Source organism: Typopeltis vanoorti, chromosome 4 (assembly GCF_054136105.1).
Source record: "Typopeltis vanoorti isolate ZY-2024b chromosome 4, IOZ_Tvanoo_1.0, whole genome shotgun sequence".
Taxonomy (NCBI): Eukaryota; Metazoa; Arthropoda; class Arachnida; order Uropygi; family Thelyphonidae; genus Typopeltis; species Typopeltis vanoorti.
In genome coordinates, this window is record NC_143552.1 from 84,986,546 (window position 1) to 85,012,590 (window position 26,045).

Genomic DNA, 26,045 nt, shown 5'->3' on the forward strand with positions numbered 1-26,045 from the left:
AATTTGGCCAATCATTTATGTCAGTGATTCTCTGCTGTTTGGACACAGATATCATCAAGAACAAAAACTCAATGACTCAATCTCTGTAGTTAATTCTTTAATTGTTTTTAATTTCTTAACTATGAAAGGAGAAAGAAACTTATAATTCTTTTCATTTTTTACTCTATGGTTCAAGACAACTTGTGTATTTTTATATGAAGAAGTCAGATAAAACTAACTTTTGTCGCAAACAAGTTTGTTGCATGCCAGAATATCCAATACGTAATAAAAATGACCCTGAAAAACATTCTCTATTTATGGATGAATACCTTACTGCAAAGATGCAATCAAAACAAAGTAAAGTTTTAATGTTAGCGTTAAAAATAGATATAAACACAGTCAATGTATACTGTATTTAGTGAAAAATAAGTAATTAGAAACAAATGCAATGAAAATTACCCTATATAATAAAAACACACCATAGTTTGTTTTTATTATATAGGGTGTTTTTATTACCCTATATAATAAAAACACCTTACTGCAAAGATGCAATCAAAACAAAGTAAAGTTTTAATGTTAGCGTTAAAAATAGATATAAACACAGTCAATGTATACTGTATTTAGTGAAAAATAAGTAATTAGAAACAAATGCAATGAAAATTACCCTATATAATAAAAACACACCATAATGTATAGTCATAAACCAAATAAGCAGGCAAAAATTTTATTGTGGCACTAAATAGTCCCACATGAGGCACAACTACTCACTCAAGACAGTCTAACAGGAAGGTTAATAGATAAACATGAAAGTAACTTAAAATTCTAAAAATAAAGTTTTATAAAGCAAATATCTTAACAAGAGAGAATGCAAAAAATACTGAAAAATGCAAAAAATACTGAATATTACACATTTCTAAATGTACTCCAACATCCAAATATGTCATGCCTCACTGTTAATAAAGGTACCAGTATACCGCACCATTGTGTAACATCCCCCCAAAAAAGCACTGATTGCAACTCAATCAGAATTTTGGAATTATGAGAAACATGTTAGGGCATATTACTGAATTTTCATAAGGGATAATTAGTATACAAGAATAAGATGTGAAACCATATCAGTAAAATTATGGAAACTACAACTGTATTAGGAATAATTACTTTAATTTCCCGACATTTCGATATTCATATTAAAGTCATCATCTGGAATACATACGCGCGCGCACACACACACATATATATATATATACGCGCGCACACACGTGTGTGTGTGTCCATGTGTAGAGGCTTAAGTGCTGTGAGGACATCATATTGGAGGCTTAATGGATTGTATACAGCACTCAGAAAGGATTAAAACAGAATTTAATACTTCCTATATATTTCGTCTCAGTAAATGAGACATCTTCAAGGATTACAAAAAAACTAATGTAACATAAAAACAAATAACACACAATACTAAGCCCAACCACGTGGGTGACACTAAAGTCCTATCTAGGTGGAGCACCCTCTAAGGGCGGTTGTATAAAAAAAAAACTACATCAAAGCTATATTCTATTTATAATATCATCAGAGAACAAATTCATGTAGATAGTTTTAATACAGCAAAGTGGTGGCATAATCCATAATTTAACAAGAGTTGTTATATTAGAGTTAAAATCCTAAACTGCTTACAGTCCTAATTATAATTAACTCTTAGACCAAAAGGTTAAGTGGGTAGAATATGTAGCATCCATATTTTTGGGTTTTTAGATCACCATTATTGTTGAGATTATGGTGGTTGATAAGACTTTCACAGGCCTCCTTAAAGTTATGCTCATACCACGTTTTGGTGTGATGTAAACAACAGGTGCCTTTCAATAACAGGAGTCAATTTTATGTAGAGTATTCAGGGCATGATCAGAAAGGGAAGATTTACCACAGTTATTAAATTTAATGTGCTGTTTATGTTCCTTTTTTCTGGATAGGAATAGTCCTGACCTATAGAGGCCAAAGTACAGGTGCAATGAATATGGTATACTCCAGGGTGGGCCAGTGGATCCTTGGATGAGTTGAATAAGTTCTTGAACTTTACAGGAGGTTTAAATGAATGAATGTATGCTGATCACCATGTAACACTAAAGGAAAAGATGTGAAACCAGGATATGCAAACTCGTATATGTGAAATTTTCTGAAGAGGAACATGTAGACATTAAATATCAATAAATTAAATGACTAATAATTTTTCCAGTTTTTTTTTTTTTATTGTTATATCAAAGTTTTTATAAGAATTTCATTTCTCACCTTGCACATAATATAAGAAAGAATGGCTCCAGATGACCCAATAAGAGCTCCTACAATAGTCATTAAATTGTTATTCAACATGAAACCTTCAGCACACAAAGCCCACCCAGAGTAACTATTAAGGACGGTTATTACAACAGGCATATCAGCACCTATAAAATATATATATATAACAAAACAATATCAGAATAATGTAAGATTCGTTGGTGTACAGATACAATTACCACTTGCCTTGTTTTGTATCAAGTGAACTAAAACGCTAAAAGTGAAGGAAACAATAAATGATGTGAAAAATTGAAGGAGAAACATCAAAACTGGAATTTTTTCCATAATGTGAGTTAAAAAAAATAGTGCATTACAGTTATGTACACTAGTAACCCTGCCTCCTGTTTTCTAGACCTTGGCAACACTCATGAATGAGAAACTTGTTATATTATTATATGGATAATTTCATGGAGTGCAAAGGCTCATTATAGAAGGTCCATCTATCATTCTCACAGAATGCTTATTATACTTCTCTTTAAACTAATTTGCTACAAAGCACTCATGACTGGTTGTTCACTGCTCATCAAGAAAAAAATATTCTTACACTCTTGCTAACCGCACCCTTACAGTAACTTCCAGGGGATGAACTTCTTGTTCTCTTCCATCTAGTCAAGTAATGTATTGAAAAATTTCTTCAGCTTCTACTTTATAAAATCCCTTTAGTACATTACATGTTCCTATCATATCACCTCTTTTCTGCCTATAAATTAAACTTTGTAACTGAGAAGCCTCCACAAGCCAGTCAAAGTTTGGTCACTTGTCTCTAGATCCTTTCCACCACTTTCTTATTCTTCTTGTTATATTGTTAGAAATTTTGTAAAAAAGACTAACTTTCTTTGTGCATTTTAATGATTTTAACAGTTCAGGACATGGCACTAAAGGTATAATTTAATTTTACTTCTGTAAGAGAGCAAGAGTTTAGAATATAACCATCTTTATTTAAAAATCCCATTGTTTTCGGCTGTTACTGACGTGTTCCTCAGTTGTATTTTCAATTTGGCATCATGAACAATAGTTATATGCTGGTTCCTGTGTCACTAGCTATATAATGTATCCCTTGTTATATTTTCAACTTCCCTGCCTGACTGCCTTTCAAAATGTCAAGACCAAGACTTATAAATATACAAAAACTAAGTTAAAAGTTTTCCTGCTTGGCTACAATGCATATTATTATTATTATCATCATGACAATAACCTCCATGGAGTCAGTACACTCATCGTGGCAGGCCACTCAACCAGCAGCATGTCTATTGCTGAACCTTCAAATCATTTACACACCTCCCTGTATTCACAATGCATTCAGCTCACCAAAAAAATCTACCCCTCACACCTCTCTTCACCATATCTTTATACAATTTCCAGGGATGGCCTCCCCATTCTTCTCATCCACTCTTTTTTATATATTTTGTTCTGAATTAATCTGGTAAGAACTCTTAACCAACTTGAAGGTCTCCATGATATCTGCTCTTTTCCAAACTCTGAAACAACATTCCCTCAACTGCTCTGCATAACTGATACTCCAGAGTACCAATATCACTCTGGTCATTCATCTTTGGATCCTCTCTAGTGTTTCCATGTCACAATGAAAACAAGGCAACCAAATTTGTGTATAGAAAGTTTTTTACCTTGGATATATACTATGTTAAAGATACCAAGCAATTTTATAAGCTAGGTTTTAATCCTTTTTTCCCCAAGTAAGCAAACAGACAAGTCAGTCAAGTTTGCACCTGAACACAGTTCAAGTCTGAGGCAACTCGTGGTAAAGGTGGAGTAAGATCCGATCACTTTCCTTAGTATTTTCCCCTAATGCAAAGCACATCCCCTTGCGGAGATGTATGATGCTATGCATTAAAGGCAAGGGTCAATACCCAGACCGGTTTTGACTTTTATTGAGGTCTCGTCAGTGGGAGCCAGATCCAAAAAAATGCCAAGGTTGAAGTAATGCAGAGCTTATAAATTTTACCCAAACAAGTTGCCACAAGGTGCTTTGACCTTATTAAATAAAAATCTCAGGATGAGAGTAAGATGTAGAAAGTTTTTTACCTTGGGTATATACTATACTTGGGAAAAAGGATTAAAACCTAGCTTATAAAATTGCTTGGTATCTTTAACATAGTATATAACCAAGGTAAAAAACTTTCTACATCTTACTCTCATCCTGAGATTTTTATTTACTAAGGTCAATGCACCTTGTGGCAACTTGTTTAGGTAAAATTTATAAGCTCTGCATTACTTCAACCTTGGCATTTTTTTGGATCTGGCTCCCAATGACGAGACCCCAATAAAGGTCGAAACTGGTCTGGGTAGTGGCCCTTGCCTTTAATGCATAGCATCATACATCTCTGCAGGGGGATGTGCTTTGCATTAGGGGAAAATACTAAGGAAAGTGATCGGATCTTACTCCACCTTTACCACAAGTTGCCTCAGGCTTGAACTATGTTCAGGTGCAAAATTGACTTACCTGTCTGTTTGCTTGCTTGGGAAAAATGATTAAAATCTAACTTATAAAATTGCTTGGTATCTTTAACAAATTTGTATATAATTGTCCATATGTGGTCTGACTAGTGCCTTATACAGAGACATCACCACCTCCATATTCTTACATATTAATGTGCTTCTTATCATAACAAAAATAAGACGTGCAGTTTTTGCAACACTTGCAATGTGCCCTCAGAACATTAGTTCGTTGTCTATCATCACACCAAAATCTCACCTGCTTCCTGAAGCACAGCTCCACCAATAAAGTGGAGCTTATACTTGATAAGAAATTAAATTTTTGTTGCAATCCTATATCCAAGTGTGTAAGCATACTTAGTCTACTTTGCACATGTATATAGAGGCTGTTGACTACACATCAATTGCCTATAATGTCACTGCCCAGACTGGTTTTGACATTTAATGAGGTCTCATGAGAGGAAGCCAGACCCAAGAAAATATGCTAAATTAATGCAGAAGTCATATTTTCTATATACACATGAAAAAAAAAAAAAAAAAAAAAAAAAGCTTTTCACTTGGAAAAACATCCTGTGTACCGACTTTGGCCTTCGCATGAATCCCCCCCCCTTCCTCATTTGACTATTTTTTTTAATTAGCTTTCCATAACTGCCATCTTCACTAAAGATAGTACTTAAGTAGCTAAAGCATATATCCTGTTGTATTATGAGTTTACTATTAGTGCAGATTAGAATGCAGCTGATGAATTCAATTTCCCTGCATATTTTCAAAATTTTAGTGCTTTTTTATTGCTGATTTTCATATAAATATATTTGTCACAACTGTTTAATCTAGCTAAGGACTTAAAGACACATAGAAGATCAATAGGATAATATCATCCTACATGGAAAAAAGAACTAAGCTGATCTCCTATATGAATTAATAGCACTTTCCTTAGTGATGTGGGCTATAACAGCATTTTCAAACTTTTTTTTTTTACCACAATCTACAGTAAGTCCCACATTTTACATCACAATTCAGTACATACATGTATACACACTAAACATACAATCCTATTTACACTGGATTTAAAAATCATCAAAACAACGTGCCCTTACTATACATAATCAAGTAAAAACAAAAACCCAACAAAGTTAATATCAAATACGATGTTAATGAGATAGGTGTGCTTGCTATAAACATAGGGTTCATTTTTATTCACAGGCATAAACTGATTTTTGCTCACTGTGCCTATTCTTTTTTGGAAGACCAGAAGGAAAATATCCCAGTATAAGAGAAAATGTCCTCTCCCGAACAGACACCATACTGCAGATGCTAGAAAAGCAAGAAGCTTGACCGTAGCACTAAATATAGTACAAAGACAATTAGTCCAAAATTATGTAGCAAAATTTAGTGTAAACTGAAGACATGTAGAACAAAACTTAAGTAAAGATCTGTATTATATTCGTAAGAATTCTACTACAGACAACTAGAATGACTACAACACAATGCTTCCGATTTTGCTTGTATATCAGTGTATTTTTATGGAGGCTAAAGACTCGTTGTGGGAGGCAAACACAGTTACACACAAAGCCTATCAAACCATGCTTTAAACTCATTCAATGTATCTGCATTCACCACAATGTCAGGCAAAACATTCCACTGATTAACCACTTTCCATGCAAGGAACCTATACCTTATGCCCCTGCTCACGTCCTCCTTATACAACTTCCAATTTTCCCTTTACCTTTCATTCATGTCTTCTGGGATTTTTACTTTCTCACTTTTTTTGGCTTCTCATTTTTCAAAATCTGAAATCAATTTTTTTAAAATTATAGAAATATTTTCCTTTATTTCATTCATTTTAAATTTGGATATATCATATTTTATCCTTCCCTTTTGATTTTTAATGTTTCTACTCCTATGCAGTTTTAATTTTAAGTTTGGCTGTTACAAAGTAACGAGCAGTTCCTACAATTGCTTTTCACCTTAGTTTAACATCTAAGAGTGAACTCTTAAAATTACCCTTTACTGTAATATGATCAATGTGGCTTTTGTTTTTTCAAAGTCATTTCATGTATGTATGTCTTTATGTTTAAATAAAGATAATTCATTTCATAAAAAAGTTGATAATATCATTTCTCCGATCACATGCTTCTTTACCTGCTGCTCTTTCATCTTCATTATTTCTTTTGCCAAATTTAGCATTCATGTCATCCATAAGAATAATCATATCATGGTGCATTACTTGTCTGTTACATTTTTTCTGTAATTTATCACAAAAGATCTCCTTTTCTTCAAAATTCTTACTTTTGTTGGTGCATAAATCCGTATTATGGTTAATTTAATACACCCTGAATATAACTAGCCATTATTATTCAGTCATTTATGTGTTTCCAATTTATCAAGCTTTTACTGTCTCTTAATTCAACATAAGTACCACTCCTCTTACATGATTTTCATCAGATTCTGGATTTGTGGATAATAGCCACATAAAAAAACACTAATAATTTTTAAAAAGATCATCACTTGGTTTCAGGTATGTTTCCTGCAGGCAGAAGTAGTATTGGTTTATACTTCTGCAAGAGAGCTTTAATGTCATCATTTTATTCGATGTCGAGGTTTTATTTTCATTAATCTTGGATTTTTTCTTTTTTGAGAATTGTGGATGGTCAGTGTCCATCATTTCTTCTTTTTCTGGAAAAATATTCAAGATATTGTCAAATTCCACTCCCTTTAGGGCACTCTGTTTATTAATGGTTTTATCTTCTTGAAGTGGGGAGTAGAGGTATCCATGCTATCTGTGATGGATCATCTATTAATGAGTTTGGAGGCATGTCATTGATCCAAATAATGGAACATGTTTTGTCATTGATTTTGACAAAACATGTTCCATTATTTTTTAATAAGAAGAATTTTGTGTAGTGGGACCATTTTTGGCATGTTCCAGGAGCGAATAAAAATCCATAATAATTTTTCCCCTTTCATTCACTCAAAGGAACTGAGCAGGTCATATCATTCAAGGATGTTGTAGTTGCTCGAAGGCAGGATTGACATATGTGTCAATGTCTTAACTGATACTCTTTACAGTTGCCTTCTCAGCATAAGAGGGTTTAATAAATGTTGCTATTCTTGTGATAGGCCTCTTCGTCTTTTTTACTGCAATACAGGCACAGATGGCAGAGTCAAGTCACAGCAGGTGATTTGAGGATAACCATATTCCTGACATTTAAAGTAGCATAAAGGATTCAGGATACAGAGTCTTACTAGACAATTAAGATAACCTGCTTTGACAGATGTTCGTGGTTTTGGTCTGTTGAAGGTAAGGATGATGTTTCTAGGTGCCCAATCCTACGTAGGAGGTATTATGCTTCTAGAAAAGTTTAAAGTTTTGTGTGGGTAACCATAATTGGTATTTGCCCAACAGATGCCGAATGATTTTTTTTTTTTTATTTTATTATGCTACTCTAGCTGCTTCAATAAGGATATCCCCTGAATGCAATTTCTTTACAGATTTTAAAGATCCTGCCAACCCTTTCAAACTCTTCTGGATAAAGAAGAGGGACATTTTTTCAAGTGAACATTCTCCTGTTAAATGCAGAATTAAGAAAAATGGTGTATTTATTGCAGCTTCCGATGTTTTTTGTTTATTTCTTTGGTTTTTCTGTTGATGATTCTACAGTTTCTGAACCTGGTTGAGGCTAGTCGAAGCCCTAATAAACAAGAGGATGAAAAATTATTCATTCTCTGGAGTTTGATACAGTACCAGAGTTCCCTACCCACTGAGTGGAATATACATGGATGCCCCACTCTCTGGTGAACAATGGATATATTCAGGAATGAAACACCAGAACAACCCCAGATGTTATAACAGCATCACAGCAAGCCTTGGGTCCTGTCACCAGACCATGGAGAAGGAGACTTACTGTGACACTGGAAAGCAAGCCTGATTGCTAACCAACTGATCCTGGACAGGACATACAGGGCCCAGTCTTCCCAAAGAGGAGTCAAAGTAGTGCAAGACTATTAGGATCCCAGTGATGGTGGTCTAAAACAGACGCAGGAGAAGTAGAGAAAAGAAAATGGGAAGAAAAGCATAGAAAAAAAAAAAAGGAATGAAAAGGACCAGTACCATCAATGGGAGGTCCCTTCCACCATGAACAGATGCCTCACAAATAGGGAAGGAACAGAAGAGTGCGGGAAGTGACCATTTAGATGTTTTATTTTACTGGTTCATAAGATAGCTTCAGTAAAATGAAACCCACTTGAAATTATTTATGGTTAAGATGAGTCAGGAATACGTAGACTTTTCGCCAGTAAAAACAAATGACATAAATGCCTTATGTCTTATGTGTACCACTACTTGTGAGCAACAGGTATTTTAGAAAATGGTATGAAAAATACTATTCTCTACAAATACGCCACATGTCACTGAACAATAACTGACTTGTGTCAGCTCCCATGCTCCACATGGTTTCCATTTTCAACTTACTGGAATGGTTCCTACATATTCTGTATTTTAGTAATGTTTTAGTTCATGTTAGCCTTTTATTGTATTTCTTATCTTAACCTGGATGAAGCCACAAGTATCTGAGGTTAAATTAGTCAGTTAGCAGGTTTCCATCCCTTATATTGGTAGACTTTCTCTCAAGATCATCAGTATCCTCAAATGTCATGACACAAGTGGCTTTCAAGCCATTTTGACTATACAAAGTTTACTGCATTCATCTAAAGACCACAACCCTTTCTACAAACATCCTGGAGTGTATAATATTCCATGTTCTTGTGGCCTTTCTTACATAGAGCAGACATGTAGAAATTTGGAAATTAGACAGGAAGAGCATACTAAAGACATTAATAACAACAGAGAAGACAGCTCAGGAGTAGCTTTTCACTCCTCTCATATTCATCATAACATTGAAGGGGATAAGAGCTCCATGCCTTACATAGAAGACAACTTCACTTCTTGCAACTTAAAAGAGTCTACTATGGTTATCCTTTCACAAGGCACACTCAATAGGAACCAGGAATGATCCTGTGTGATATTTGGAAATCACTCATTAGATCTTTCTGCATGTCAGGCTTTAACTTTTCAAACAACTGTCTTGTGCACATCACTGAACAATAGCTAACCTGTGCCAGTTCCCATGCTCCACATGGTTTCCATTTTCAACTTATGTTGTAACGGTTCCTACACGTTCTGTATTTTAATCGTAATATAGTAATGTTTACTTCACGTTAGCCTTTTATTGCATTTTTTTATCTTAACCTAGATGAAGCCACAAGTATCTGCAGCAAAACTAGTTGGTTATCATTTTTTCATATTATTATGGCCAAATGAACTCAATGCATTTTCCCTCATAATACTTATTAAGCCTAAGGAATTCTTGTCAAAAATGAAACTATACATAAAAGTGCATAAAATAATCTATAAGCAGAATCAGATTCATTAGGCAAGCAGAAAGCCAGGAAAGTAACATTTTGAAGAGTCTTTAATATTTCTGTGGAATTTGTACTTCTGCATGTGCCAAATAAAAATAAAACTTTATATTATTTCTTATACACGAATAGTAGAAATTAGTCTCTATCTCCTGCTCTCTCAGATTTCTGTAGATCTGATCCTTAATGGCAATTCCATTGTCAGAAAATCTGAATTATATCTGCTGAATGAATTCTAATGCAGTCTTGTTATTACTGCAGTAAATACTGATAGATGAGGCTAACCTTATGATTGCCAGCCATGAAAATTACATGGCTGGTCATGGATTGGATCATAAACCCAAGCCATGATTTCATGACCAGCCATGAAAGACTGCACATAAACTTAACATACACTCAATTCTATGGATGGACTAAGGGTTAGATAATCCAGTTTTGCTGATCTAGAGACAAAACTTTTCTGGTTTTTAATGACAAAAAATAGTTTACCATCTAAACAAATCTATGGCATAGTGGGATTCCAAATAATAATCTTTTGGTTGGAAGTGGATGCTATCACCTCAGTTAACTAGGCCAACAAATGTGTAGTAAATCTGTTGATTTAGTGATTTATTTAATTATTATCATTTTTGACAGAGTAACAGTGACAGAATTTTATAACAAAAGTAAAGATGCGTTGCTATGTTTTTAAGTTGGACTAGGCTGGAAATGTAGCTGAAGCAACCTAGGATAACATGATAGTATATTGTATGCTACCCTGTTAATTGTGCATGTCGTTCTAGCCTGTCTTCCTATTTGTGGGATGGAAAAGCTAAGTGTCTCAGAGTAAAAAAAACCATGTCAGCTATCTACTAACTGACCTTCAAGTGAAAATCCCCTATAAAAGTTCACTGCATCCTGGGTGAGATTTGAACATCATCTTTCTAAAAGACATCTGAGAACTGTTTCTGATGTTATCAGAATGTAGAGTAATTGCTGACAAAGGTTCCTAACTTTTTTATTTTTTTTGATCAGAAAGGAAATTATAACAAAGAGTATGCTGATTATAGTGTTTCACCAATGCATAATTAACAATAATGATGCACTGGTGAAGCACTATAATATGCATACTCTGTTATAAAATTATTTTTAGCTAGTTCCTATAGTCTTAGGTACAAAAGATCAAATAAAAACCAATGATTTTCAACAGAAAACATGTAAATGCCTTTATCAATTTCAATATTACATAAGAAACAAAACAATGTATTATGTCAATATATCAAAAGTCTACCTCCAATTGCAGCAGTGAGAGTAACTCCCATAATGGCAGAGAGTGCAGCAGTGGATCCAAGGCAACCCAATCCAACAGTGTAATTGTTACTCATCATAAAATAAGCCATTGATAAAACATTTCCAGCTAACAATCCACTGTTTAGAGCATGACGTCCAGGAAGAAGAAGGGGTGCCGAATTCAGTAGTCCTATTAGTAAAAATGAAAAAAAGCTAATGTCAAAAGTTAGAAATAAAAACTAAAGTTTATGCATTTAGCTATGATTTTTAAAGGTAATCATAAACCCCAACCAGTTTGAAGTTCTTTGAACCAAAAACAATATCCACTTAAATTGCATGTTTTCATATGGTTTACCAGTTATGTTTATTTTTATATGATAATATTTATAATAATTACACTGTATAACTTTTGGTTCTGATTTCATTTATGTACAGTAACATACACCCTCTGTCCAAAAAGAAACTGAACTTTTTGAAAATAGAATAAACTAGTGGTACCACCTGTTGTATCTTTCTGTTGTCGAAAGCAGCAACCTTCATTAATGTTGTGTGAACTGTTTATGACATTTGTTTCATTAGAAGCCAAGTTATAATGCCAAGAGTGACAGTGTGATTTGACGAATGGTCAGAAAATGAGTTTCAAACAGAGAACTGCGATTGACTTTGTGTTAAACTTGGTAAACGTTTTACCAAAATGGATCAAATGCATCAAAAAGCATATGGTGATGAATGCTTATCCCATACTCAAGTTTACAAGTGGTTTAAGCGATTTCAAAGTGGTCATTAGATGCTTGAGGATGATGAAAAGCAGGGCCATCCAAAAATTGGACTGAGCGAAGTTAACATCCAAAACGTACGTGATTTCATCAAAGGAAACCCGAAATCATCCGTGAGATTGATTGAAGATGAATTGGGGATCCCAAAATCAACTTGCACAAGATTTTGACCGAGAGTTTGGGCCTTCATAAAATGAATTCGTGATTTGTTCCCCACAAGTTGACCAACGAGCAAAAATGTATCGAATTGAACACTGCAAAGACCTCATTAAAACTGCTCATAAAGACTCAAACTTCCTTGAAACGATCGCTATTGGTGACGAAACGTGATGTTTTGAGTATGAGCCCGAAACAAAGTGCTAGAGCGCTGAGTGGAGACCACCAAAAGAGGGGGCATCCAAAAAAAAGTTGCTTGGAGAAGTCAAAAGTAAAGACAATGCTCATTTGTTTCTATGATTCCAAGAGCATTATCCACAAAAAATTCGTTCTGCTGGCCAAACGGTCAATGGTGAGTTTTATCTCGAAGTTTTGAAGTAATTGATAGTGAGAATTCGTCGTGTATGGCATGAATATCGTGACGACCGACCATTCGTCAAAACACGCTGTCACTCTTGGCACTATAACTCGGCTTCTAATGAAACAATGTCATAAACACTGACACAACACTAATGAAGGTTGCTGCTTTCCACAACAAAAAGATACAACAGGTGGCACTACTAGTTTCTTCTATTTTCGAAAAGTTCGGTTTCTTTTTGGACAGAGGATGTATAGGCTAATTTCACACCAGACATAAACTTTGTATTCTCATCATCATTATCAGTTTTTTGATAAGTATCCCCAAGGGATGTTCAGGTTACAATGACAGCAATACTGATTATGTTTACATCATTATTAACCCCCTATCAATAATTTTCCCTCAAATCAATCTATTACCTGTGAGCACTCTAATACTGTCATATCTAACATTTTGTGCTTCTAAGGAACTTCTAACCAAATCAATCCACCTAGACCTTGGTCTTCCTCTGGGTCTCTTTCCTGCCATCTTGTCATCAAACACCTGTTTTGCTAACCTTCTTTTGCCCATTTTATTTAAGTGGCCACACCCATCACCTTAGATTAGCTCTGCTGAGACATTTGTGAATGGTGACAAGTTCTTTTCTAATGTCTTCATTTTTAATATGATTCTGCCTTTTATACCAAAGTTTCACTTCTCTAATTTTATCAGAACCCTCATATATATGGTCTCTAGTCTTTGATCAAGTGCTTTATTTCTAACCCAACTCTCAGATCCATAACTTAAAACTGGTTTAAACATTGTTCTGTATACTGCTAGTTTGGTGTTTCTGTTAATCTCTCTCTTATTCCATATAAATTTATTCAGCTGGCTACTCACCACACCAGCTTTGCTTATTCCGTTGTCTATTTTCAGATTTAATTTGTCATTTTCACTAAAAACTGTGCCTAAATACCTGAAATATTTTACTTGTTCTATAGGATCTCCATTCAGAATGTACCTAAAGTTTTCTATGCTCCTGCTTTCATAATTTTAGTCTTTTTATTACTGATTTTCATGCCAAATTTGTTGCAGCTATTATTCTATTTAGTGCATCCTGGAGACTTACACTAGATGTGTTTAGGAGTACAGCATCATCTGCAAAAAGCAAAGAGCTAAGTTTGACATCTCCAGTTCTAATATCAGTCTTGATGCCACTTTCTTTCATAATGTGATCCATATAGATGATGAATAAGAGTGGAGATGATGTGCGTCCTTGTCTTCCCCCTTGATTTTATAAACAATCTTCCTGTATTTTCTTCCATTCTAACTGCTGACTGACAACTTAAATATAGACTATGTATTGATTTGTATAATATGCCATTCACCCCATATAACTGTAGTGTTTTGAAAAGCTTTTCTCTGAGCATCTTGTCATATGCCTTTTTCAGATATCATCATCATCTTCAAATTAATGCCATGCACCCTAAAGGGGTGTACAGGATATGATAGTACTACATGAAAAATTTACATCATTACTAACTTCCTATCTACAATTTTCCTCCAAATCAGTCTGTTACTTGTCAAGACTCCAACATTATCGGATCTTATACTTCTCTCGTCTAAGGCACTTTGTACTGTATCAATCCACCTATATCTTGGATTTCCTCTGGGTCATTTATCCTACCAACCTAATAGAGAACACTTGTTTTGTTAATCTTTCCTCGCCCATTCTGTTTAAGTGACCATACCACCTGAGATTTGCTCTGCTAAAGCATTCCAGGATGCTGACAATGTCAAGGTCTTTCCTAATATCCTCATTTTTAATATAATACTGTCATTGATGACATCAGTTCATACCTCTAATCTTTCTCAGGACTCTCATATCTGCAGTCTCTATTCTTTGGTCAAGTGTTTTACTTCTGACCCAGCTCTCAGATCCATAAGCTAAAACTGTCTTGTATACAGCTACTTTAGTGTTCTGACTAATTTCTCTCTTATTCCATATGAATTTATTCAATTGACTTCCTACCATACCAGCTTTGCTGATTCTGTTGTCTATTTCCATATTTAATTTACCATCTTCAGTAAAAATCTTGCCTAAGTAGCTGAAATGTTTTATTTGTTCCACAAGTTCTCCGTTCACAATGCAGTTGATATTTTCAATGATTCTGCCTATTTTCATTGTCTTTGTCTTTTTATTGCTGACCTTCATACCACATCTATTACAACAGTTATTCAATTTAGTCAAGGAATCTTGCAGACTTGTAGCAGATTTATTTAGAAGTATAACATCATCCACATAAAGCAAAGAGCTGACATTAACATCTCCAATTTCGATATCACATATAATATCACTGTCCTTCATAATGTGATCCATATAGATAATGAATAACACAGGGGATAATGTACATCCTTGTCTCACACCAGATTTAACATTAAACCATCTTCCTGTACTTTCTTCAATTCTAACTGCTGACTAACAACTCAAATAAAGACTAAGTATTGCTTGATATAATGTCCCATTGACACCATATAACTGTAGCGTATGGAATAGCTTCTCTCTTGGCACCTTGTCATATGCCTTTTCCATATCTACAAAAACTTAAATACAGATCTTTGTTATATTTTCCATGATTTCTCAACTATTTGTCATAAAGTAAAGATCTGATCTGACAGCCTCTATTTGTCCTGAATCCAGTTTGTTCTTCACCAAGCTTCCCTTCCACAATACTTCTCAACCATTTCTCAAGTATATTTGCATAAATCTTACCAGGAACACTCAGCAGGGAAATACCTCGGTAATTCTCACATTCAGTTTTATTTCCCTTTTTATATATGGGTGCTATGAGAGCTCTACTCGAATCATCTGGAATTCGTCCCTTTGTCCAGGCCTTCTGAACTATGTAATGCAGCCACTGTAAGACTTTTATACCTCCATACTTGAGCATATCTAGTCGAATATCATCTACTCCTGTTGCCTTTCCACATTTCATGCCTCTAATGGCTTTTTCTACTTCAAGTATGGATTCCTGACTGCATGCCTGGTCAGTGTTTTTTACCACTGTGCTGTCATCACTGCTTGTTTCATTTAGTAGTTTTTCAAAGTAATTATCAAGGATATCTTTTTCTCCTGTTTTCATGTCACCTTTATCATCTCTAACTCCTTTTACAGCACTCTTTCCTCCATTTCTAAGCTTCTTCAACAACCTGCAGAATATTTTGCCACCTTCTTGATATTTATTTTCTATGTTCTTGCCAAAGTCCTCCCATGACTTTTGTTTAGCTAGTTTTACACAGTGTTTCGCTTTCTTACATTTGTCTCTGTATTCTCTAAGAGCAAAAGCTGACTTATTTGCCAGGAACTTTTGATATGCTTTCTTCTTTTCCTTCACTTCCTCTTTAACTTCCTGTGTCCACCATAGAGTTCTGATTTTTCTATCCTTGCAGAATACCTCACCACATGCCTCTTTGGCTGAATCAATAAGGGTTTTCTTCAAGGCTTGCCACTGAATCTCCAAGGTTTGGTTCCTGTTCTCACACTCTTTCATTTTTTTCTTTAATCTTTGTGTATTTTAGTCTACAGTTCACATCTGAGAGCTGCTCAACTTTTATTCACTTTAAAACTTTCTTACATGTTATTCTTTTCAATATGAAATTCAATTTGATCCTGCCCAAGACTAAATAGTGATCACTTCCAATTTCAAATCCTCTGTACACTCTGGTGTCCTACACCAGGGAGAAAACATCACTATCAACAATAACATAGTCAGTGAGACTTTTCTTTGCCTCTTCTCTCCATGTGAATTTGTGCACATTTTTATGTTGGAACATGGTGTTAGTAATAACCAGTCCATGTCCTGAGCAGAAATCCAACAGATATTTACCATTATTATTAGCTTTGCTCTTTTCTCCAAATTTTCCCAAAATATTTTTGTATGTCTCACAATCATTTCCTACTCTACTATTTAGATCCCCAACAAGGACCAACTTTTCCTTTTTCATTGTGTCAGTTGCTTTTTCTAAAGCCTCAAAAAATTCCTCCACTTCTACCTTAGTAGAACCTTCTGTGGGACCATAGGCACAAATAAGTCTCATTGTCCAGTTCCCCATTCTCATATTTGCCCACATCACTCTACTTGAGACTGCCTGCCATTCAAGAGGATTAGCCTCATATTTAGTGTTGAATACTATGGCTATTTTTCCAGTTCTACAAAACTTAAGTACATATCCTTGTCATATTGCCACAGTTTCTCAACTATTTGTCTTAAAGGGAAAATCTGATCTTGACAACCTCTATTTGGCCTGAACACAGGTTGTTCTTCTCCAAGTTTCTCTCCCACGATCTTTCTCAAACACCTGTCAAGTATGCTTGCATAAATCTTACTTGGAACACTCAGTAGAGAAATTCCTCCATAATTCTCACATTCAGTTTAATTCTCTCTCTCTTTTTTTTTTTTAAATAGATGTGGGTACTATGAGAGCTCTGTTCCAATCATTGGGAATTAGACCTTCTGAATTATGCAATGTAGCCACCATAAAACTTTTATACCTTCATATTTGAGCATTTCTGGCTGAATTTCATCTACTTCAGCTATCTTTTCACATTTCATGTTTTTGATGACTTTCTCTACTTCAACTATAGATATGTATTCCTGACTGCATTCCTGTTAGGAATGTTCTACCATCATGCTGACACTGCATATTTCATTTAGCAGTCTTTCAAAGTAATTACTCCAGGCATCTAGAATACCTTTATCTTCAGTTTTCATGTCACCTTTATTATCTCTGATTCCTTTTACAGCACTCTTTCCTCCATTGCTAAGCTTCTTCAATGGATTCCAGAACATTTTGTCATCTTCCTGATATTCTCTATATTCTTACCAAAGTCTTCCAATGACTTTTGTTTGACTTGCTTACATTTTCTCTGGATTCTTTTAGGGCATCTGCCGGCTTATTTGCTAGGAACTTTTGATACATTTTCTTCTTTTCCAGAACTGCTTCTTCTATAACTTCTTGTGCCCACCATGGTGATCTTATTTTTCTATCCTTGCAGACAACTTCCACCACATACCTCCCTAGCTGAATCAATCAATGTCTTCATCAATTGCTTCTCTACTTGCCAAGATACCAGAAAATATTCAAAGGCTTTGATACTAATAAGTAACCTAGCCCTGATGGTATTCCTCCAGTTGTACTAAAATCATGTCCTCCAGAACTAACACCCATCTTGTATTGCTTCTGTAAGCTGTCATACTCAACTGATATCTATCCAACAGCTTGAAAAAAGCTTTTATCCAGCCTGTTCCCCAAAAGGAAGATAAACAACCATCAGACTATTGCCTTATTGCTAACTTCCATACTCTTGAAAATAAAAGAAAAAAAAGTTATCAACAGCTGGAGAGTAATTGGTATTATAGATACTGCCATTCTCACTCCACAGCCTATCTCCTAGTTAATCTCAACCACCCTGGGACATAATCCATGGAAATTCAAGTGGTTGCTCTTTATATTTTTAAAGCAATTTATTGAGTCTGACATTGTGGCTTTCTTACCAAACTAAGATCTTATGGTATTCCTTCTATCCTTTGCAAGTAAATCATAGCTTTCACCTCCAATTCTTCATCATCAGATTTTTCAGTCAATGCTGGAGTACCCCCAGGGTTGTTTGCTTTCACCTACACTCTTCTGCCTGTGCATCTATGATCTTCTAACATCCAATTCTATTCATGGTTTTGCTAATGACAGTATACTCTCCATTTCTCTTTTTCATTCTCAAAATCTTCTAGTGCTCAGGTGATTCACGCATCAGAATTCTCTATAACCAATGCCTTAAACACCATTCTCCATGCCATTCTCAAGTGGTGTTAGGGGGTAACCCTGGCGAGTTTTAATACCACCAAAATGTAAGAAAGCCTATGCTTCACTGTCCCTCACTTCTTAGAGTAATCTGCTTTCCAGCTAGGATCCGTTTCTCTTTCTTGACATCTGGCCTATTGTGGCACAAACACAGTACATCCATACCCTCTTCAAGTTCCAAAGAGTGTTGTATTATTTTTCATTCTAAACAATTCTTCGCTCCTGCTAAACCCCTAACACTTTATAAATCTCAAATTTATAAAGTGTTAAAATGAGAACAGAATTTTAAGGTTGAGTGTATTACCCAACCTTAAAATTCTGTTCTCACATTTGGGGTGGTGCACCTGGAACTGAATGCTTAATTGTATTCAGAAGAGGCTGTATTCACTTAGCTGATGATCCCTCTTCAGCAACTAAGTGTCTATAGAAAAGTGACTCACTCCAATCACTTTCCAAACAGGCACTCTGTAGCTGCATTATCTTTTCTGTAAGTATTTCTATGGATGCTGTTACACTGAAGTGGTCACAACCATCCCTCCATTTTCCTTAAATCACACATGCACATGAGCAGCTTCTGATCAACAACACATACAGTTCAGCTCCAAACTTATTGAAACAGCTTTTCATCCTCCTCATTCATTATAACCTTTAGCTCTTCAAGCAACAAATTTCTTTGTTCTCTATAACTACTTGCCCACACATAACACTGTTGTGTCATAGGTCATGGTACATCTTGTGTACAAATATATAAAGCCTGAACTACATGCAAGATGTTCCTGGAATTTTCTTCAATCTAAAAGGTTAACACTTGCCTGGAGCAAGTGGTAGGTGTTACTTGTATTTGTTTCAGTGTTTTGAGTCCATCAGTCTGTGTTCTGCAATGGAGTGTGAGGTCAGTGATAAAGCCAATATGCACTTTTATTATGAAAATATAGAAGAAAAATGTCAACTGCATCAAAATAACTTTCCTTAGTTGTTAATTTCAAGACTCTTGAATGTTCACTCATCTTTGTCACTGCCTTTGTAAGCACGGCACAATTTCTGCATCACAAAATGAAGAGAGAGAGAGAGGGAGAGAGACAAAGAACCATGGGGGTATCAGGAACACCCTTGCACACAAAGGACTGCAGCAGAAGACTGCTTCCAGCAGTTATATGAAAGATTCTGCATGAAAAACACTTTATCCATATCAGTTCTAATGGATTCATGCACTTTTCTAAGATAATATCACTGCTGATTGGCATCTTGTCAGTGGTTTCTAAAACAGTGTATGTGGACCAATGATATTCTTAAGTGCTTTTCACAGACAAGGCAATGTTCACACGAGACGGTATTTTAAATTACCACAATCACGTGGACCAACCAACAAACCAATCAAAATTCACATGCAGTTATTCACTCAACCAGATCAGCAAAAATCCTTCATCAATGTATGGGCAAGTATCTTTGTACTGTGTCTTCTCAACAAAATTTGGTAGAAAACAGCTTCATGATATGCTTGATAATGGAAAAGAAATGTGTGGTTCATGCATAACAGAGATCCACCACATTTCAGTCATGAGATGAGACCCTAGAGTATCTTGAACAAAGGTTTCCATGGATGGACTGTTGAGGTAGACCAATTACATGGTCTCCTCGGTCACCTGATCTAAATCTAGTGGATTTCTTTTTCTTTATTTTTGTGGGACCATTTGAAATCATTGGCATACTCTTACTAGCTAATAACTTTCAAGTACATAAGACTGTCAATGGCAAGGCATCTCAAAGGATGAATAGTTGGCAGTGGGGGCATTTTGAACACTTGCTGTGAGATATGTTCATCTTACAGCACAGTGTTTGTTTGTTTTTTAAATGTCATTCCCACCCATGAAAGGTTACAAAACTATAATCTATTAGTACCATGGGTGGGCTAAGAGTTTTTCTTATTTTATTTATTTAATTTCATATTTTTTATTTCTTTATGTTTTACACAGTCCAGAACCCTCACTCTAGAAACCAAACAAACTTTTCCAAGCCACTTGAGATCTCCAATAAACAGGATGGTGGTGATGTAATTCATCTCCCACCTAAAACAATCACAACCCCCCCCATGCCCACGGTAGGCTTCAAACCTGCACCCTGTGGGTTAAAGGGTGGATATATTAACCACTCGATCAACCAAGCCTCTAACAGTTACAAGAGAATTTGGCTTATTTCTTGACATTTTGGCTTCTATCTGTAATGTAGTTGTCACCAATTATGCTGCTAAACTATATCTTAGAAATGATTCAGGGTTTCTGGGCACAGGTTTACTGGGACTGTTCCTTTATTATTTTTTGGTTAGCAGAATATATCTTGAAAGTTTATGACAAGGTTATGAAATTATGCCATGTATCATACTGAATTGAACAAATATGTTACATACAGTATGAATGCTGCAAAGGCAAAAATAAACATCTGGTATATGAGAAGAAAGAAAATCACTGATAAATGTCAATTAATGATATCAGAAATTGTTTTTGTTGGGAACTTTTGGGATGCGAGATAAGAGCAATAGTCTGAAATGATCAGTGTAATATTTTATTTCTTTTTTAAAGTATTTAATTTCTTTATATATTGCTATTGTGATATTAAAATTTCATGTATAAAATTTCTTAAAAACTTCAAGAGTTAGTTTTAAAAAACTGACAATGTTTGAATATACTCAAAGCAACAGTTTTTAAAATTTTTCTTTACCTTGCAGTTTTCCATAAGCTATGAGTGAACCGCTGAAAGTAACTCCACCAATATAGGTGCCAAGAAACAATGCAGTCTTAACAGCATTAGCTGCAGGATCAGTGGCAAAGTGAGGGAAATCTACTATGTAAGTTGAAAAACATGTGAGAACTGCAGCCAGTCCCACTAAACTATGAAATGCTGCAACCAGTTGTGGAAGATCTGTAATTTCAATTTTCTTAGCAATATACAAGCCTATAGCACCACCTATAAAATGAAATAACATATTAAACAATCAGGAGTAGTGCATTCCTAAAGCAAAAAAAACAGTTTATTAGAATAAGTGTGTACAGAACATTTTAAAGTAAAATTTTTCCCTGCTTACAGAAACAAAAAGGAAATTCTAAAAACTTGTGAGAAAAGTTCACAAGCACTTTTAATATATCACAATTAATCACTTTAGCTTTCACTAACTTAAAGTGACTGTTTACTTGTTGAATCAGCCATTTTTCTTGACTGCTTATGAGTATTCAGCTGAAGAACAAAATAACTGCACATATTATTATTACGGGCAACTCCAAGGAGTCCTTAGACTCATCGAGGGAGGCCCTAAACATCATGTCAAGAACAACTATTCAGCATCCACACAGAATCTATCATACTTTGTCTTGAACTCATTCACAGTCATGGCATGCACAACAGACTTTGGCAACTTATTCCACTCATTCACCACTCTCCAAGTAAAAAACCTAGTTCTAATACCCTTGCTAACCACACTCTTGCCCAGTTTCCATGGATGGCTCCTAGTCCTCCCACCACCAGTCCTGTTCTCAAAAATATCCTCCGAATTAATCATATCACCCCTTTTCTGCTTATCAACCAATTTCTGCAACCCACAAATCTTCAACCTGTTCTCATAAGGTTCATTCCATAGACCTGCTATCATCTTGGTCACTCGCCTCTGGATCCTCTCAGCCTCCTCCCCATCAAGAAATCCTGGCGCATAGATCTGGGCACAGTAGTCAATATGGAGTCTTATCAAGGCACGATACAGAGGAACAATAACTTGCTTGTCTCTGCTCATCAATGTATTCTTCAGTAACCTACTGATTTGATGAACTGATTTAGCCACTTTTGCAATGTGCCCCCTAAACTTCAACTCCCTATCCACCAACACTCCTAAATCCCTGGCCTCATCAATCTTCTGGAGTACAGTTCCACCAATGTGGTATACTGCTGCTAATCTTTTCACTCCAAAATGTATAACATTACACTTTGCCACATTAAATTGACATCCATTCTCCTTAGCCCAGTCCTCCAATCTATCCAAATCATCCTGCAAAATTTTGACATCCGGTGCATTCACTATTGCTCTACCCAACTTTGCATCATTAGCAAACAAATGAACAGTTCCTCTCAGATCCTTTCCTATATCGTTAATGAACAAATTAAACAGTAGTGGTCCAAGAACAGAACCCTGTGGCACACCACTAGTCACAGGTCATCTTTTGGATTCTACCCCTGAATAAACTACACTCTGATATCTCTCCATCAACCACCCTCCTATCCATCTCACCAACCCTATATCCATTCCCATAATGCTGCAGTTTACTGATTAGAATTCCATGTGGTATCCTGTCAAAGGCCTTAGCAAGGTCCAGCAGTATCACTGTATACCTATTACTCTTATCGAGTTCAGCTGTCACTATGTTATAAAATGTGAGCAAGTTACTTATCTACCCTTCACAAAACCACACTGTCTCCCATACAGAATCCCATTTTCATCTATCCCTTCCTGTGTCTCTTCACTACTTTCTCCAAAACCTTGACAACCACTCTTGATATGCTGATTGGTCAGTAATTTGCAACAGCAGTCTTGGAACTTCCTTTATGCAGTGGAACTATTTTGCCCTCTTTCCATCCCCTTGGGACTAACCCAAACCCAAGACTTAAATTAAACGAAATGGTCAAGGGCACTGACAATTCTTTAGCCACTTCACGTAAAACCAGAGCTGGTATACCATCCAATGCCACAGATGTATTCATATTAAGGTTATGTAATATATTATTCACCTCCATTTCATTCGCCTCAATTCCCGTATAAGCTATTGGTTCCTTCATTCCTGCAATATCACCACCTGGATGATATACTATTGCAAAGTGCTTGCTCAGTAATTCCGCTATATCAACTGATTCAGTTACCTCCCTACCATCGGCATTCCTCAAAATCATTCTGCCATATACATTTTTTCTTGGGGTGGAAGGGGTGGTGAAGCGCAATACATAGCCTCTCTCACTCAAATGTCAACCTCACCTTCCCGTGGTCCATCCTGTTCTAAAAGTACAAACGAGGCACTGGCGACCGAGTATGGGCGGTATAACCTTAACACCCTAACAGAGTAAATGCTGTTAGATCTGCCTGTCCAGAGGCGTTAGGTAGCAGCCCTACCACTGGACTTACCCAGCGACAGGTTAGTAACCTGCCCTGGGGAAATTCAAAATACTTTCGAGTTTCATGCAAAGAAAAGCCGGACGGACTGTCAGGGAAAAGACCACAACCCAGGAAACGGTAAACGAAATTGGAAAAAGGAACACATAATGAAGATTGCAACATGGAATGTAAGAAGCATTGCACACAAAGAAGAAGAACTTGATAAACAACTAAACCAAGCTAACATAAAGATATGTATAGTAACAGAAACAAAGAAAAAACAAAAAGGTACAAAAGAAACAAACAACTATATACAAATCTACAGTGGGGTAAAAAAAGAAGAAAGAGCAAAAGCAGGTATAATGATTATGGTACATAAATCCCTAAAGAACAATATTGCATATTACAACTATTTGAATGAAAGACTAATAGAAATTAGACTCAAGACATTAAGAGGCCACATAACAATAATTGGTGCATATGCACCAGAAGAGGGAAAAGAAGAAGACAGTAATATATTTTATAAAGAATTACAGAATGCCATATATAAAACAAACAAAACTGACTATTTACTGCTAGCAGGAGATTTAAATGCCAGAATAGGAAACAAAAAATACAAAACAAACATAGGTAAATTTGGCGAAGATACATGTAATCAAAATGGTCGCAGATTGCGTGATTTTGTCATTTATAATAATATGAGAATAATGAATTCAATGTTTAAACACAAGGAAATACATAAATATACTTGGTCAGCCAGAGGATACAAATCAGTAATCGACTACGTTATCACAAATTTTAAATTAGCGGAGTTAATTTTAGACGTAAGAGCATATCGAGGCTTTGAATTAAACTCTGATCATTATATGGTATCAGCAAAAATTCGTTTTAAACCAAAGTGGCTAAAAACACATAGAATTGAAAATTCTTACCAGCCAAGCTACAAAATTTCTTCATTACAGGATCCTTAAGTTAGACTACAATATCATAAATGCACAAACTTAAAAACAGAAACCACACATGAATCAAGGGACATAGAAGATGAACGGGAAAATTTGAAACAAATTCTCACAAAAGCAGCAACAGAAACCTTAGGAATAAAGCACAAATGGATTAGAAAAAGAGGACTACGAGACTGGAACAAAGAAATAGAAAATATAATAAAAACCAAAAAGGACAGTTACCAGAAATGGCTAAATTCCAAAACAATAGAAACAGAAATAGAGTATAAAAGAAATAGTGCAATTGCAAAACGAGAAGTAAGGAAAAAACATAGAGAAAGATGGAACAATTTCGTAACAGAACTAGAAAAGGATTTATTTAAGCCACAACCTAAAACCTATAAAGTAATAAAATACATGAATAAAGAAATAAAAGAAAAGATAAAAATCCAAACAATAGATTTAGAAAAATGGGTGACCTATTTCCAAAATCTCTGGACAGATGAGAACAATGAATTAAAATTTTATAAGACAAAGAATGACCTAATAGAAAATATCACAATAGAGAAAGATAGAGAAAGATGGAACAATTTCGTAACAGAACTAGAAAAGGATTTATTTAAGCCACAACCTAAAACCTATAAAGTAATAAAATACATGAATAAAGAAATAAAAGAAAAGATAAAAATCCAAACAATAGATTTAGAAAAATGGTGACCTATTTCCAAAATCTCTGGACAGATGAGAACAATGAATTAAAATTTTATAAGACAAAGAATGACCTAATAGAAAATATCACAATGTTAGAACTGAAAAATATTATAAAGAAGATGAAAAATAGGAAAACGCCAGGAGAAGACAATATAAATATAGAACTCTACAAAAATGCAGGTGAAAAATTTAATGAAAGACTTTTGAAATTTTTTAATATGGTTTGGATGTCTGGAAAAACCCCTAACTCTTGGAAAAAAGCACTGGTCATCCCAATCTATAAAAAAGGAAATAAAGACAATTGCAATAATTATAGGGGAATTAGCCTGCTGAATACAGGATATAAAATATATGCAGGAATATTAAAAGAGAAACTAAGCAGCATTGTAGAAAACAAATTACTAGAAGAACAAAATGGCTTCCGAAAAGGCCGATCCTGCATAGATCCAATTTTTACTTTAAAATTATTAATAGAAAAGAGAAGAGAATTTCAAAAAGAAACACATGTGGCGTTTATTGATTATGAAAAAGCTTTTGACAAAATTAGTCGACAAAAATTGTTTAAAATATTAACCAATTTAAACATACCAAACCAACTTTTACAATCTATTCAAGAAATATATACAGGAAATAAAATAGCAGTTAAATTAGAACACACCTCAGAATGGAAAGATATATCAAGAGGAGTACGACAAGGA

General features: G+C 35.2%; 1 protein-coding gene across 1 annotated transcript in view; it reads right to left on the reverse strand.

Annotated features, from left to right (window-relative positions):
• LOC150107468 (NAD(P) transhydrogenase, mitochondrial-like) overlaps window positions 1-26,045 on the reverse strand; it is a 326,339-nt gene that overhangs the window by 26,267 nt on the left and 274,027 nt on the right. The window contains exons 10-12 of the mRNA XM_090391890.1: window positions 21,286-21,531; window positions 11,444-11,632; window positions 2,257-2,408 (exon numbers count right to left, since the gene is read on the reverse strand). Of these exons, the coding sequence (XP_090248016.1) occupies window positions 2,257-2,408; window positions 11,444-11,632; window positions 21,286-21,531 (587 nt within the window). The remainder of the gene's footprint in view (window positions 1-2,256; window positions 2,409-11,443; window positions 11,633-21,285; window positions 21,532-26,045) is intronic.